Genomic DNA, 12,175 nt, shown 5'->3' with positions numbered 1-12,175 from the left:
CACCCCAGTACAAGGATCTGGGCCTAAATCCATCGTTTTTTTGCACTCCACACCACCCTGGGATAGACACTGGCTATATGCAAATCAGCTCTGACCCTGTGCCTCATGGAACAGTCCAGTCCGAACTACCAAGCCATGTCTTTCCCAGACCGGAATCAAGCATCCAAGGACCGGTTTCTGGCTATCAGCCTTCATCAGCCTGGATAGCTTGACTCCAGTGGTGTGGAGAGCCTGGGACTCACGTCTGAGCATCCCCAGCACACTCAGGGTGAAATTGCAAAAAACACAGTTGATGGACAGAATGTAGAACAATGTCATACATTCACCCCAGTACAAGGATCTGGGCCTAAATCCATCGTTTTTTTGCACTCCACACCACCCTGGGTTAGACACTGGCTATATGCAAATCAGCTCTGACCCTGTGCCTCATGGGAACAGTCCAGTCCGAACTACCAAGCCATGTCTTTCCCAGACCGGAATCAAGCATCCAAGGACCAGTTTCTGGCTATCAGCCTTCATCAGCCTGGATAGCTTGACTCCAGTGGTGTGGAGAGCCTGGGACTCACGTCTGAGCATCCCCAGCACACTCAGGGTGAGTCAGTCAGTCAGTGAGAGTCAGTCAGTCAGTCAGTGAGAGTCAGTCAGTCAGTCAGTGAGAGTCAGTCAGTCAGTCAGTGAGAGTCAGTCAGTCAGTCAGTGAGAGTCAGTCTATCAGTGAGAGTCAGTCTATCAGTGAGAGTCAGTCTATCAGTGAGAGTCAGTCAGTCAGTCAGTGAGAGTCAGTCAGTCAGTGAGAGTCAGTCAGTCAGTGAGAGTCAGTCAGTCAGTCAGTGAGAGAGTCAGTCAGTGAGAGAGTCAGTCAGTGAGAGAGTCAGTCAGTGAGAGAGTCAGTCAGTGAGAATCAGTCAGTGAAAGTCAGAGTCAGTGAGAGTCAGTGTTGGACCTGGCCCTCTTTGCAGGGTCATCCCTAAACTTGTTGCCTTCCTCCAATACGCTCTCTGACCTGTTTTTGTTGGTTTAATGACTCTGGGCACTTTACCACTGCTGACCAGTGCTAAAGTGCATATGCTCTCCCTGTGCAAAATGTATATGTGATTGATTTCCATGATTGGCTCATTGGATTTACTGTCAGTCTCCAGTAAGGTGCACCAGGAGTGCCAGGGCTTGTAAATACCAATACTGCTAGTGGGCCTGCAGCGCTGGTTGCGCCACCCACAGAAGCAGCCTTTTAAAATGTGTCTAGGGTCTGCCATTGCAGAACCTGTGTGCAGTCTGGTACTGTCATGCTGGCTGGGCAAGTGCACACAATTGCCAGACCCTAAACCTTCCCTTAACTTCATATTAGTCACCCCCATGGTAGGCCCAATGGCAGGTTGCATTGTAAGTGTAAGGTAGGACATGCTCTGATGTATGTGGCATGTTCTAATGGTGAATTACAGCCAAATTCGTTTTTGACTATTGCAAGGCTACCTGTTCTCTTAGGCCAAGATGGGCTGCTGGAATTATTACACTCTATAATCCCAGCAGGCTCAGGGAACATGGTAGAAAGTCAAGTTTAGTATGCCTGAACTCAGAATAATAAAATACTTCATTTAGTAAAGTTTATTTTAATATCCTGTGTTTGCAAATGCTACTTTTAGAACGCTAGCATTTGCTTGCCTAACCATTTCAGCCCGCCTCTGCTAGGATGTGTATCTGACTGTCTGGGTTATGTGAGTAACAGACTGGGGGATGACAGGTGGTGAATGCAAGGATTACTCCTTGGTGGGAGTGCCCATGGACTCTGAATAGGGCTGTGCTCTGCCACCACAATGCTGGCTCTGCCCCCTGGGGAGCGACTGATGACTCAGCCCGACACTTGGCCCAGAAAAGGAGAAGCACTGTCAACAAGGTACTCCTGGCTGCCCCTGTCCACACAATGCTGGCTCCACCTCCTGTGGAGCGTCTGATGTGCCTGCCCCTCACACTGAAAGAAGAGACCAGAGTACACCCAACAAAGTATTCAGAGACTGAAAGAAGTTATGCAGAGGCCTCCTGGCCTGTAAGAACAAACAAAATGCTGTATAAAAGTAGGAGCCCTGCTCCTTGTCAATCAGAATCCTGTTTCCCACAAAGAACATCTGCCCAACTAGAAGGAGAAGACGACGCTGGAAGGACTGGCCTGCTGCTTGCCTTGCTGAGGAAGGAGAGGAAAAGACTTGCTGAAAAGACTTTGTAAACTTGTGCTAGAAACTTTCTCCAAGGGCTTGACTGAGCTTGCCCCCTGACCTGAGCCACAGAATCATCTGGCTCAACCTGCTCTCTGCTCGTCTGCCGGTAATTGTGAGGATTTCTGCCCCGCCGGAGCCGTGACCCTGGTGCCCCCCAGCCCCTCCTTGAGGCCGTGACTGTCACCGTTTGGCCGTTCCCGCCCAGGAAGAGCCCCGCTCCGCCGAGAAGCTGTGTCACGAACCGCGCTAGAACCGCGCCGGGTTGTCACGCTAACTACGTGAGATATGGCAGGGAAACACTACAATTCCCATGTTCCTCGGGTTCGTCGCGTAGGACGTATGCGGCGTATCACGTGATGCGTTGTTCTGACGTACACGGAAGCACAAAAGACGGCAAGCCAGTGGAAACACTGCCGATAATTCTTTGGTAACACGTTGGACGCTGTTACTGAGACTCCTGGTTTCGGACCTCCGGTTTTCGTTTACAAAGCCTTCCTTGTGGTCTGTTCTGCAGAGACTTCTGTTCCGGGTTCACCAGGAATTCAGGACCGAAGCGGACCAACATCTTTTCCGTGCTTCTGGATTTTCAGGTATCGTGAGGGACAGCTTCATACTCTCCTCTGTTGGCAGACGCTACTTTCTTGCGTACTCGTGCAGAGGAGGAGTGCGCACCTAGTGGCGCTTGGGTAGTGCAATCTCTCTGTTGGCTGAGACCGGCCGGTCTCTTGCAGGGAGCTGTATACACCCGCGAAACGCTGTCCCCTTGTTACTTCCTATTTTTCAAGACTATATATATATATATACATTGTTTGAACGTATGCCTAAGAGTACATTAAGCATAACGTACTTATTTTGAGTTGTTTCTGCTGGGGAGAGACCACTTTGTTTTCAAGTCCTTCGTGTTTGATGGAACTTATGCAAATCAGTTTCTGTGTTTTTTGTGTCTAAAGTAGTGGGACAAAACTAACTGGGTTGACAGAAATCGCAATTCTGGAACAGTTACAACTATCTTTTGTTAACTCTTTTGGATCTAAGAGAAGAAAAGAGACGAAGAAAAAACAGACAGTACAGTCTCTCTCTTCTTCCTTACGTTGTTCACGGAGATATTATTTCCTTTTGCAGGTATGAGTCTAGCCTAGGCATATCAGGGAGTGATAATAGTCAGGAAAGGGAGTGTGCAGCTTTTTGATCTTTGTTGTCTGCTTTTGTCGCCCTTGCAGGTCTCCATCCCCCGCAGTCCACTCCCCTTTTTCCCCCCGCTCAATCGCTCCCAAAAGTCTGTGCTTACTGCAAACTGGACTTGGGTCGATTTAGAGGTGGGCCCCCATAGAGCATCGCACAACCCTGAGGAACCGGATTCGGACGGCCTTGACACGCTCTTCCCCTGCTGTGTCAAGCCGCCTGGTCGCACTCGCCACTGGAGGCTCGCTGCAGTGACCTTGGTCACTGAGGTTGTCACGGTGGACATGCAGGTCTCCGAGCAGTACGTAATCTGTGGAGGCGAGGGCGTGGGGCGCGATGTGGTCTGCGATGGTGTTGGTGAACAGAGCGCAGGGTCCGGGAGGTCTGTAGGCAAGAGATCCACGTAGAGTTGTTTTGGGGTTAATCTGGAAGTGGTTGTGTTCCATAGGGGGCTCAGAGTCGTTCGAGATAGAGGTTGTCAGTCAGAGGGAGCTTTTCTGGAAGATGGAGAGGCCTCCTTCAGGGTGGTTGAGGCGGTCTTTCCTCTGGATCTTGTATTCTTTAGGGATGGAAGTTGCAATGTCAGATGTGGAGCTGGGGTTGGTCCAGGTCTCTGAGAGGAAGGCGATGTCGGGTGAGAGGGTGCTGAGGAGGCCCCAGATTTCAACTGTGTCTGCAGGGAATGTACGTTAAGGAGGATTTAGCTCAAGGGGTTGGGTGCGCTGGTGTCTGATGGGTTGGAGGGGGCTGTCTGAGTCCAGAGGTGGGTTAAGGTGTGGCAGCAGTGTCGGTAGAAGAACGGGCCTAGAGTGGTGCTTGGCGTCAAGAGCTGGCAGTTGTTGTTGCATCTGGGGTTGAGTGCTTGGAAGATTGCGGAGTACTAGTGGTGGGGGATGGGAGGACCAGGGTCCCTGGCGGGGGTCGCGGTCGGGTCCCGATGGGCACAGACCGGCTTGCCATCGGCACACCAGCGGTGCAGCGGCCGCCATTAAGTAGGGGTGAGGGGAGGGAGAGCAGCTGGGAGGCGGGAGTGGGACACGCGTGTTTCCCCTGCGTGTTCCTGCTCCCGCCTCCCAGCTGCTCTCCCTCCCCTGACCCCTACTTAATGGCAGGCCAATGCAGGGAGGGGCCGAGGGGGCGGCAGCAGCAGCGGGGAAAAAGGAGCAAAAAGGCAAAAAGGCAAACTGGGAAAAATAAAAGCAAAACCGTGAAAGCAGCAACAGAACAACGGCACAGAGAGACAAACAGCCAAAAACAGAAAGGCACAGATAGACAAAAACAGAAAGGCACTAATAGACAAAAAACAGAAACAAGCAGAGAAACAAACAGAAAGGCAGTCAGAGCGGACCAGCAGAAGAGCAAGGCTCTCCCACTGGACCACCAGGGAAGAGGTGCAAGCAGGAACCTGTGGGTGGAGGAGGGCCCCGAACACCTACCTAGAACCAGAGAGGTGCTGGGGGCAGAGACACAATGACTGAGCAGCAAGCAGTGAAGCTGGCAGCTACATACTACGGCTTCCTTAGAATGCTTCATAAAATGTTTCCTCTTCTACCGTTTACTGCTAGCAGACTGATGGTCCAGGCCCTTACTCTTTCCCGCCTGGACTATGGTAACTCGCTTCATCTGGGAACGCAAAAAGGCACTACAAGGAAACGGCAGGTAGTATAAAATTGTGCTGCTCATCTGATGCTTAATATCCCCAGAACTCCATCATCCAGAAAAGCTATAAATAGCCTATTCTGGCTCCCTGTGGTTGAAAGAATTAAGTTTAAATTCCTATGCATTGCCCACAAGACACGATGGGGAAATGGACCTCCAACTACCCGCTCCCTGATCTATATTCCTTGAAGAATTTTGCGCTCCATCAATTTATTCTTGGATAAAGTACCTCAAATCAAAAGGGAAAGATATGGAGGCCACCCTTCCTCACATAACGTTGGCAAGATTTGGAATACCCTTCCCTTGTTACTCAGCTCAGCCATCAGGTACTCTACTTCCAAAGAAAGGCCTAAAACGTGGCAGTTCCAGAACATGTCCCTGCAATAGAATCCTCAATCTAATTCAGTACTTCTGTGCTATATCTTCTGCGCTGGGATGCCTAAGGGTAGCCATGCGTTCTACAAGTGCCTACTCATTCTTTCATTCATTCATTCATTCAAATACCAAGGAGGGGACATTCACATGCCAATATGCTTTGATTAGCTGCTGAATACGTTTGTCTATTATTTTTCACTTCTTGGTTATCTCTCCTGTCCCTTAATTCGTTATGTACATCTTTAATTTGGGAGAATAACAGGGCTTTCGTAGAAATGCACTGATGTTATGCCTGAGCTGCCCTGAGCAGATCATTAATGCACTCATTGTTCTTATTCTGAAACGTTCTCTTACTAGTCTGACACATAAAATGAGTAACCAAAAGTTAATACCATGAACATGCCAATGACAACTCAGAACAAAGGATGTTCTCGCGTTATATCGCAATTAAAAACATTTACTTTGTTCATACCTCATGGTGAGCAGTACATGAGAACCAGTTACTGATATTTATTAAATAGGTGAAATTACACTTAAAGTGTGCCCTTCTTGCTTGATTTTTCATACAATTTCAAAATTACCCTGAAGCAAATAATCTTGCTGCCAAGTAGTCGGCTGCCTGCTCTAGATAACCCATAGGGTGAAGGAGGAATGTCTGATTGCTTTAAAATGTAAAAGGAGGATGGAATATGTTCTGTTGGAGCACTTGCTCTCCAATTATGCTGTCATCACAGATAACAAGCAGACCTGGAATATCCCCTCTCTCTACTGGACCCAAAAATGACCGGTAAATACAGTCAGCAAGCCAAAGATGCAAAGATTATAAGCAGGAGAAGAATAGAAAGTTGTCTTTTACGAACATCATATTATTTAAAACTCACCCAGAATCGAAGACAAGCACCACAACTGTTGTGGAAGAACTTTTTGACCCACACAAAATTTGAATGCAGCCTGACTAGTTCATCAACAGGCAAAGTAAAACAAGGCAGTGAATTTTTTATCTTTAAGGTAGAAAAAGGTCCACAGTTAGAACGGATTCATTGTATTACCTGAACTTTACCCATCTCTCCACTTGGGAAATGGCAAACCTTCAAAACAGTCAAAGGTTCAGGGGGCTATTTTATGACAAGGTTTTGCTTTAATCACGACAATGGAGCGTTCCCGCCCTTGACTGGGAGCCCCATAGTTGTGCAATATCCCTCTTAGCAATCATGTTGCCGAGGGTCGCCCAGCAGATCTGAGAAGCATTATAATCTTACATTTAATAAACCTTTAGGACTTCTGCTGAAGTTTCTATTTAGGAGCCAATAATAACTGGACAGTACACGTGTGCCCACTAGATGTGCTTATTGTTATATGGGATGAGGAACCTCAAGAACACTTACCGGAGATGGGCCTTAGAATATCAGCTGGTTCCAGTTCCTCCTTGATCTTAACTTCAGGTAATGCAGGAAGCAGTGAATTAGAGAGGCCTCCAGCGGCAGAGTGTGGTGCGACTGCGGAACAGTTGGCAATAACAACAGAAGAGGCAGGTGTGCTCGAGAGTGCTGATAAGGCTACCACGGATGGCTGGGATGAGTGGCTACTCGCAGGGATAGAATTTGACGGTGTTAGCACAGGCTGCTGTGAAGTCGAAAGCATTGTGGCAGGCGGCTGTTCACTGCTCAAACTAGTCACACAATCCATGGTGACAGGTGTCGTCAAAGAAACATGAATTTCTGATTTAGGCTTGGCACTGAAAAATGACAAAAACATTAGTTGGATATTTCTGGAATGGAACTTGCTCATCGGTCTACAACTACACCAAAGTCTGCAAAACAACATAACTGACAAACCATGATAGCGCCAGTCAATTCTACACAGTATGATCTTAGCATGCCAACTAGCCATAAAGTGGCATATAAATACATTATGAAACATGTAAGTAACCATGAGACATGCACAGGAAAGAAGCAACTGATTCTACATATCAATGGTCGGGATGCTTGGATTTAATGCTAAATACTGACAGAAGGCTGTATGGAGGGACAAGAATTTAGTATTCTAGATTATGTAATGTTCCCACAACATCTAGTGCTTCCTTCTCCAGTAATATGGGGCTTTTCCATGTCTCAATGCGATAGTAGGGTATAGGCAACACAAGTACTGGTTCGAGTTCAAAAAGTGATTACTCACCATGCAGTATCAACCCGTAGTGCACTTTATGCCATTTTGAGATACACTTTCACAATGGTAATGCTATGCTTTCAACAGCATACTGGTCTTCATAGTTCAAGATAATAGACTTAATGACGGATTCACAAGGTACAGTTGGACCAAAAGTTTAACTTTACTACTTTTCGGTATTCACAAATGTAAGTTACTACTAGTAGCTTTACAAGTAGTAAAGATACTACTAGTAAAGTTACTGTAGGAAAGTAGGATCTGCTTACATGGTTGAGAGAAGTTAGCCTGGCATATGATGTCCACTAGTTCTAGTGGGCACCTTGCACCAGTCTAATCGACCCTTATTGATGGTGGTTGTAAAGTCAACCTTATAGAAAGCGATCCTGGGGGTAGCAGTGACGAGCAGTCTTCAGGCTAAGACTTCAGAGAGCGAAGTAAGCGAGTTTTACCAATTATAATCCCTCGAGTACCAAATGAAAGCACACCACACAAGGTATATATCAAATATATATGTATTTATTCTAAACACAACCCATCTGCACTCTTTATGAGGTCAGAGGTAAAAGTACAATACAAGTTACTCAATTAGCATACGATAAGTTGCACAGTATACGTTATGCCCTAGGGGCCTCACAAACCATATACTAAAATAGTGGTATAAGAACCATGTGAGAATTAGAAAGCAGGCCTTGGGCCTGTGGAATCGCTGGGGCTACTCTAAACAACCACAGGTTAGGAAGTAGGAGGCCCACGGGAGACGCGTGCAGTGTCTAAACACAGCCGCGAGTTACCATTGACTTTCTATGGGAAACAAACAAATTACAAATTTACAATTTAAGGACACTTCCGGATGGACTACGATGGAACCCTTTTAAACTAGGACACTTCGAGAGTCATGACCCACGGCAGCACAGGAGTATTCGTGTTACCTCACCCGGGGAAGCAGGGTGCATAGGTGCCTTTTAGTGTCGGATTTCGTCGGCGTTTTCAATGGAGAACAGCAAAGAGTGCTGCAGGCGACCAGAGGAAAAGTGTCCGGGTGGATCGAAGATCTGTAGAACCTGAAAGCAGAAGGGACAGAGTCTGGGTCACTTGCCAGTGACCAGGGTGGCGATCGGAAGATGCCACCAGATGTCGGGTGATTTCAGGTGAGGAGGTGAAGCTTGTCTCTTCAGCCACGAGGACCAGGAGGCGTCGACGACGACCAGGAACTGGATCCAACCTGTCCCACGAATGATCTAGTTGACTGCGGTGTCAGTATCCGGACTGGACCTAACAAGCCTTGGCAACCGCAACCCACGCAGGATGTCGAGATTGGTTCGGTGCAGACCAGCAAGATCTGAGGAACTTCTCCTTTGCAGAAAAGTTAGAGCAAGCCTGGAGCAACCAGGAAAGCAAGTTAGATTCGAAGATAAGTCTTCGGGGGGGCTCACTAGCCAATGGGCAAGGAACCGCGAAGACGCGTCGAGCTGAAATGCAAAAGCGGGGCCCACAGGACACTCGTGGAGTGGGGGCCTCTGAGCTTCGGTGCAAATGGTGCTCGGGTCTGGGGCTTCAAGCACCCCAATGCACAACTTTGAGATACCTCGTGAAGTAGGTGCAGCTTGCAAATGCAGGATGTCCAGGAGTTCCGGTCCCACGTCTCCCGTGTCCGCCACAGGCCTCCGCTTTGAACTGGGAAATGCATGGAGCACCTTGTGTGCCCCAGGCAGTGTCTGGAAAGCATTCACTGAATGCAGCCCTCCCTGCCCCAATACACAAAGGACTGTCTGGGGAGGTGCCAGCACCTCCTTGGACAGGAAACCTATTGTCCAGGCCTCCCCTGCCAGAGTTTCGTTCGGTAGCAGGAGGGCAGACTCGTGTCTGTGGCAGCGGCATCCATTTTGTGATGCTGAGGCTCTGTTTAACTTTAACCGGGTAAACCAGTAACTACATGTCTCTCCCTCTAGAAGGGTGGCATGCTACCCCCACCGCCAGAACTGGCGGAGGGGTAGTATTCCAAAGTGTTTGACACCTTACACAACATGTTTTGGTAAAGCCAAACCAAAGTTAGCACTAACCGCGAGGATTATAAGGCACTTAAGAGTATATGGTATGGCTATATCATAGAACAGCTATAAGGAGATGGTTCCAAAAGATGCAGAGGGGCTCAGCTCATGCCAGGGCACCCTCCCACATGAAACCAAGCACTCGGCCTCCAGGATTGTCACGGCCTGCCATAGGAGTGACTTATAGATATATATATATATATATATATATATATATTCACCACAAATTGTCCCCTTGTAAGGAACAGAACGGAGCACACTGTGGGGGTTCTGAAATTTCTTTATTACTCTCAGCATGACGCGTTTCGTCATCTCGACTCATCAGATGCTGTTTGGTAAAATGAGAAATTGACGTTTTTTTCAGTCATTTAAAAGCCTAGGTTGGGCTCCTCCCACCAAGTGTTCGGCCCGATGTGAATACATAACTGTTTATGGCCGCCATCTTTGAGTGTCTGTTTCTTGTAGTAATCCCTCAGTTTGTTTGGTTGATAGCGATGTTGGTTCTTCAATTTTAGCTTTTTATTTTCTCGCTTTGGGAAAGTAACTCGCCTCTCAGATGTTTTCATCACACTTGGTAGTTTGAGAGCCTCACAATCCGCTTTTCTCCCCACTCGTCAGTCGCTGCGGAATTGTATCTGGGAAAGCCGGTTTAAGTAATCGGTTTGCCATTGTTTTCGTCGCAATCCATTGTGGCAGATACTGTCCATTGTAGCGGCGGTTCTGACAGAAGAGTATCTTAAGATTGCAACACGAACACTGCCTGTTCTGTCGAACTCCATTGACGGGTGCCTCCTTCGTGCAGGGCAGCATGCACGTATTTATTCACCACAAATTGTCCCCTTGTAAGGAACAGAACGGAGCACACTGTGGGGGTTCTGAACCCCCACAGTGTGCTCCGTTCTGTTCCTTACAAGGGGACAATTTGTGGTGAATAAATACGTGCATGCTGCCCTGCACGAAGGAGGCACCCGTCAATGGAGTTCGACAGAACAGGCAGTGTTCGTGTTGCAATCTTAAGATACTCTTCTGTCAGAACCGCCGCTACAATGGACAGTATCTGCCACAATGGATTGCGACGAAAACAATGGCAAACCGATTACTTAAACCGGCTTTCCCAGATACAATTCCGCAGCGACTGACGAGTGGGGAGAAAAGCGGATTGTGAGGCTCTCAAACTACCAAGTGTGATGAAAACATCTGAGAGGCGAGTTACTTTCCCAAAGCGAGAAAATAAAAAGCTAAAATTGAAGAACCAACATCGCTATCAACCAAACAAACTGAGGGATTACTACAAGAAACAGACACTCAAAGATGGCGGCCATAAACAGTTATGTATTCACATCGGGCCGAACACTTGGTGGGAGGAGCCCAACCTAGGCTTTTAAATGACTGAAAAAAACGTCAATTTCTCATTTTACCAAACAGCATCTGATGAGTCGAGATGACGAAACGCGTCATGCTGAGAGTAATAAAGAAATTTCAGAACCCCCACAGTGTGCTCCGTTCTGTTTCTTACAAGGGGACAATTTGTGGTGAATAAATACGTGCATGCTGCCCTGCACGAAGGAGGCACCCGTCAATGGAGTTCGACAGAACAGGCAGTGTTCGTGTTGCAATCTTAAGATACTCTTCTGTCAGAACCGCCGCTACAATGGACAGTATCTGCCACAATGGATTGCGACGAAAACAATGGCAAACCGATTACTTAAACCGGCTTTCCCAGATACAATTCCGCAGCGACTGACGAGTGGGGAGAAAAGCGGATTGTGAGGCTCTCAAACTACCAAGTGTGATGAAAACATCTGAGAGGCGAGTTACTTTCCCAAAGCGAGAAAATAAAAAGCTAAAATTGAAGAACCAACATCGCTATCAACCAAACAAACTGAGGGATTACTACAAGAAACAGACACTCAAAGATGGCGGCCATAAACAGTTATGTATTCACATCGGGCCGAACACTTGGTGGGAGGAGCCCAACCTAGGCTTTTAAATGACTGGAAAAAACGTCAATTTCTCATTTTACCAAACAGCATCTGATGAGTCGAGATGACGAAACGCGTCATGCTGAGAGTAATAAAGAAATTTCAGAACCCCCACAGTGTGCTCCGTTCTGTTCCTTACAAGGGGACAATTTGTGGTGAATAAATACGTGCATGCTGCCCTGCACGAAGGAGGCACCCGTCAATGGAGTTCGACAGAACAGGCAGTGTTCGTGTTGCAATCTTAAGATACTCTTCTGTCAGAACCGCCGCTACAATGGACAGTATCTGCCACAATGGATTGCGACGAAAACAATGGCAAACCGATTACTTAAACCGGCTTTCCCAGATACAATTCCGCAGCGACTGACGAGTGGGGAGAAAAGCGGATTGTGAGGCTCTCAAACTACCAAGTGTGATGAAAACATCTGAGAGGCGAGTTACTTTCCCAAAGCGAGAAAATAAAAAGCTAAAATTGAAGAACCAACATCGCTATCAACCAAACAAACTGAGGGATTACTACAAGAAACAGACACTCAAAGATGGCGGCCATAAA

General features: G+C 47.5%; 1 protein-coding gene across 1 annotated transcript in view; it reads right to left on the bottom strand.

Annotated features, from left to right (window-relative positions):
• The window catches only part of SAP130 (Sin3A associated protein 130), a 696,083-nt gene that overhangs the window by 296,537 nt on the left and 387,371 nt on the right, over window positions 1-12,175 (bottom strand). Inside the window, exon 17 of the mRNA XM_078665599.1 lies at window positions 6,812-7,161. Coding sequence (XP_078521725.1) covers window positions 6,812-7,161 — 350 coding nt within the window. The remainder of the gene's footprint in view (window positions 1-6,811; window positions 7,162-12,175) is intronic.

Source organism: Lissotriton helveticus, chromosome 11 (assembly GCF_964261635.1).
Source record: "Lissotriton helveticus chromosome 11, aLisHel1.1, whole genome shotgun sequence".
NCBI classification, from domain to species: domain Eukaryota; kingdom Metazoa; phylum Chordata; class Amphibia; order Caudata; family Salamandridae; genus Lissotriton; species Lissotriton helveticus.
Note: the sequence above shows the minus strand (reverse complement) of the source record. Positions and strands in the feature narration are given on the sequence as shown.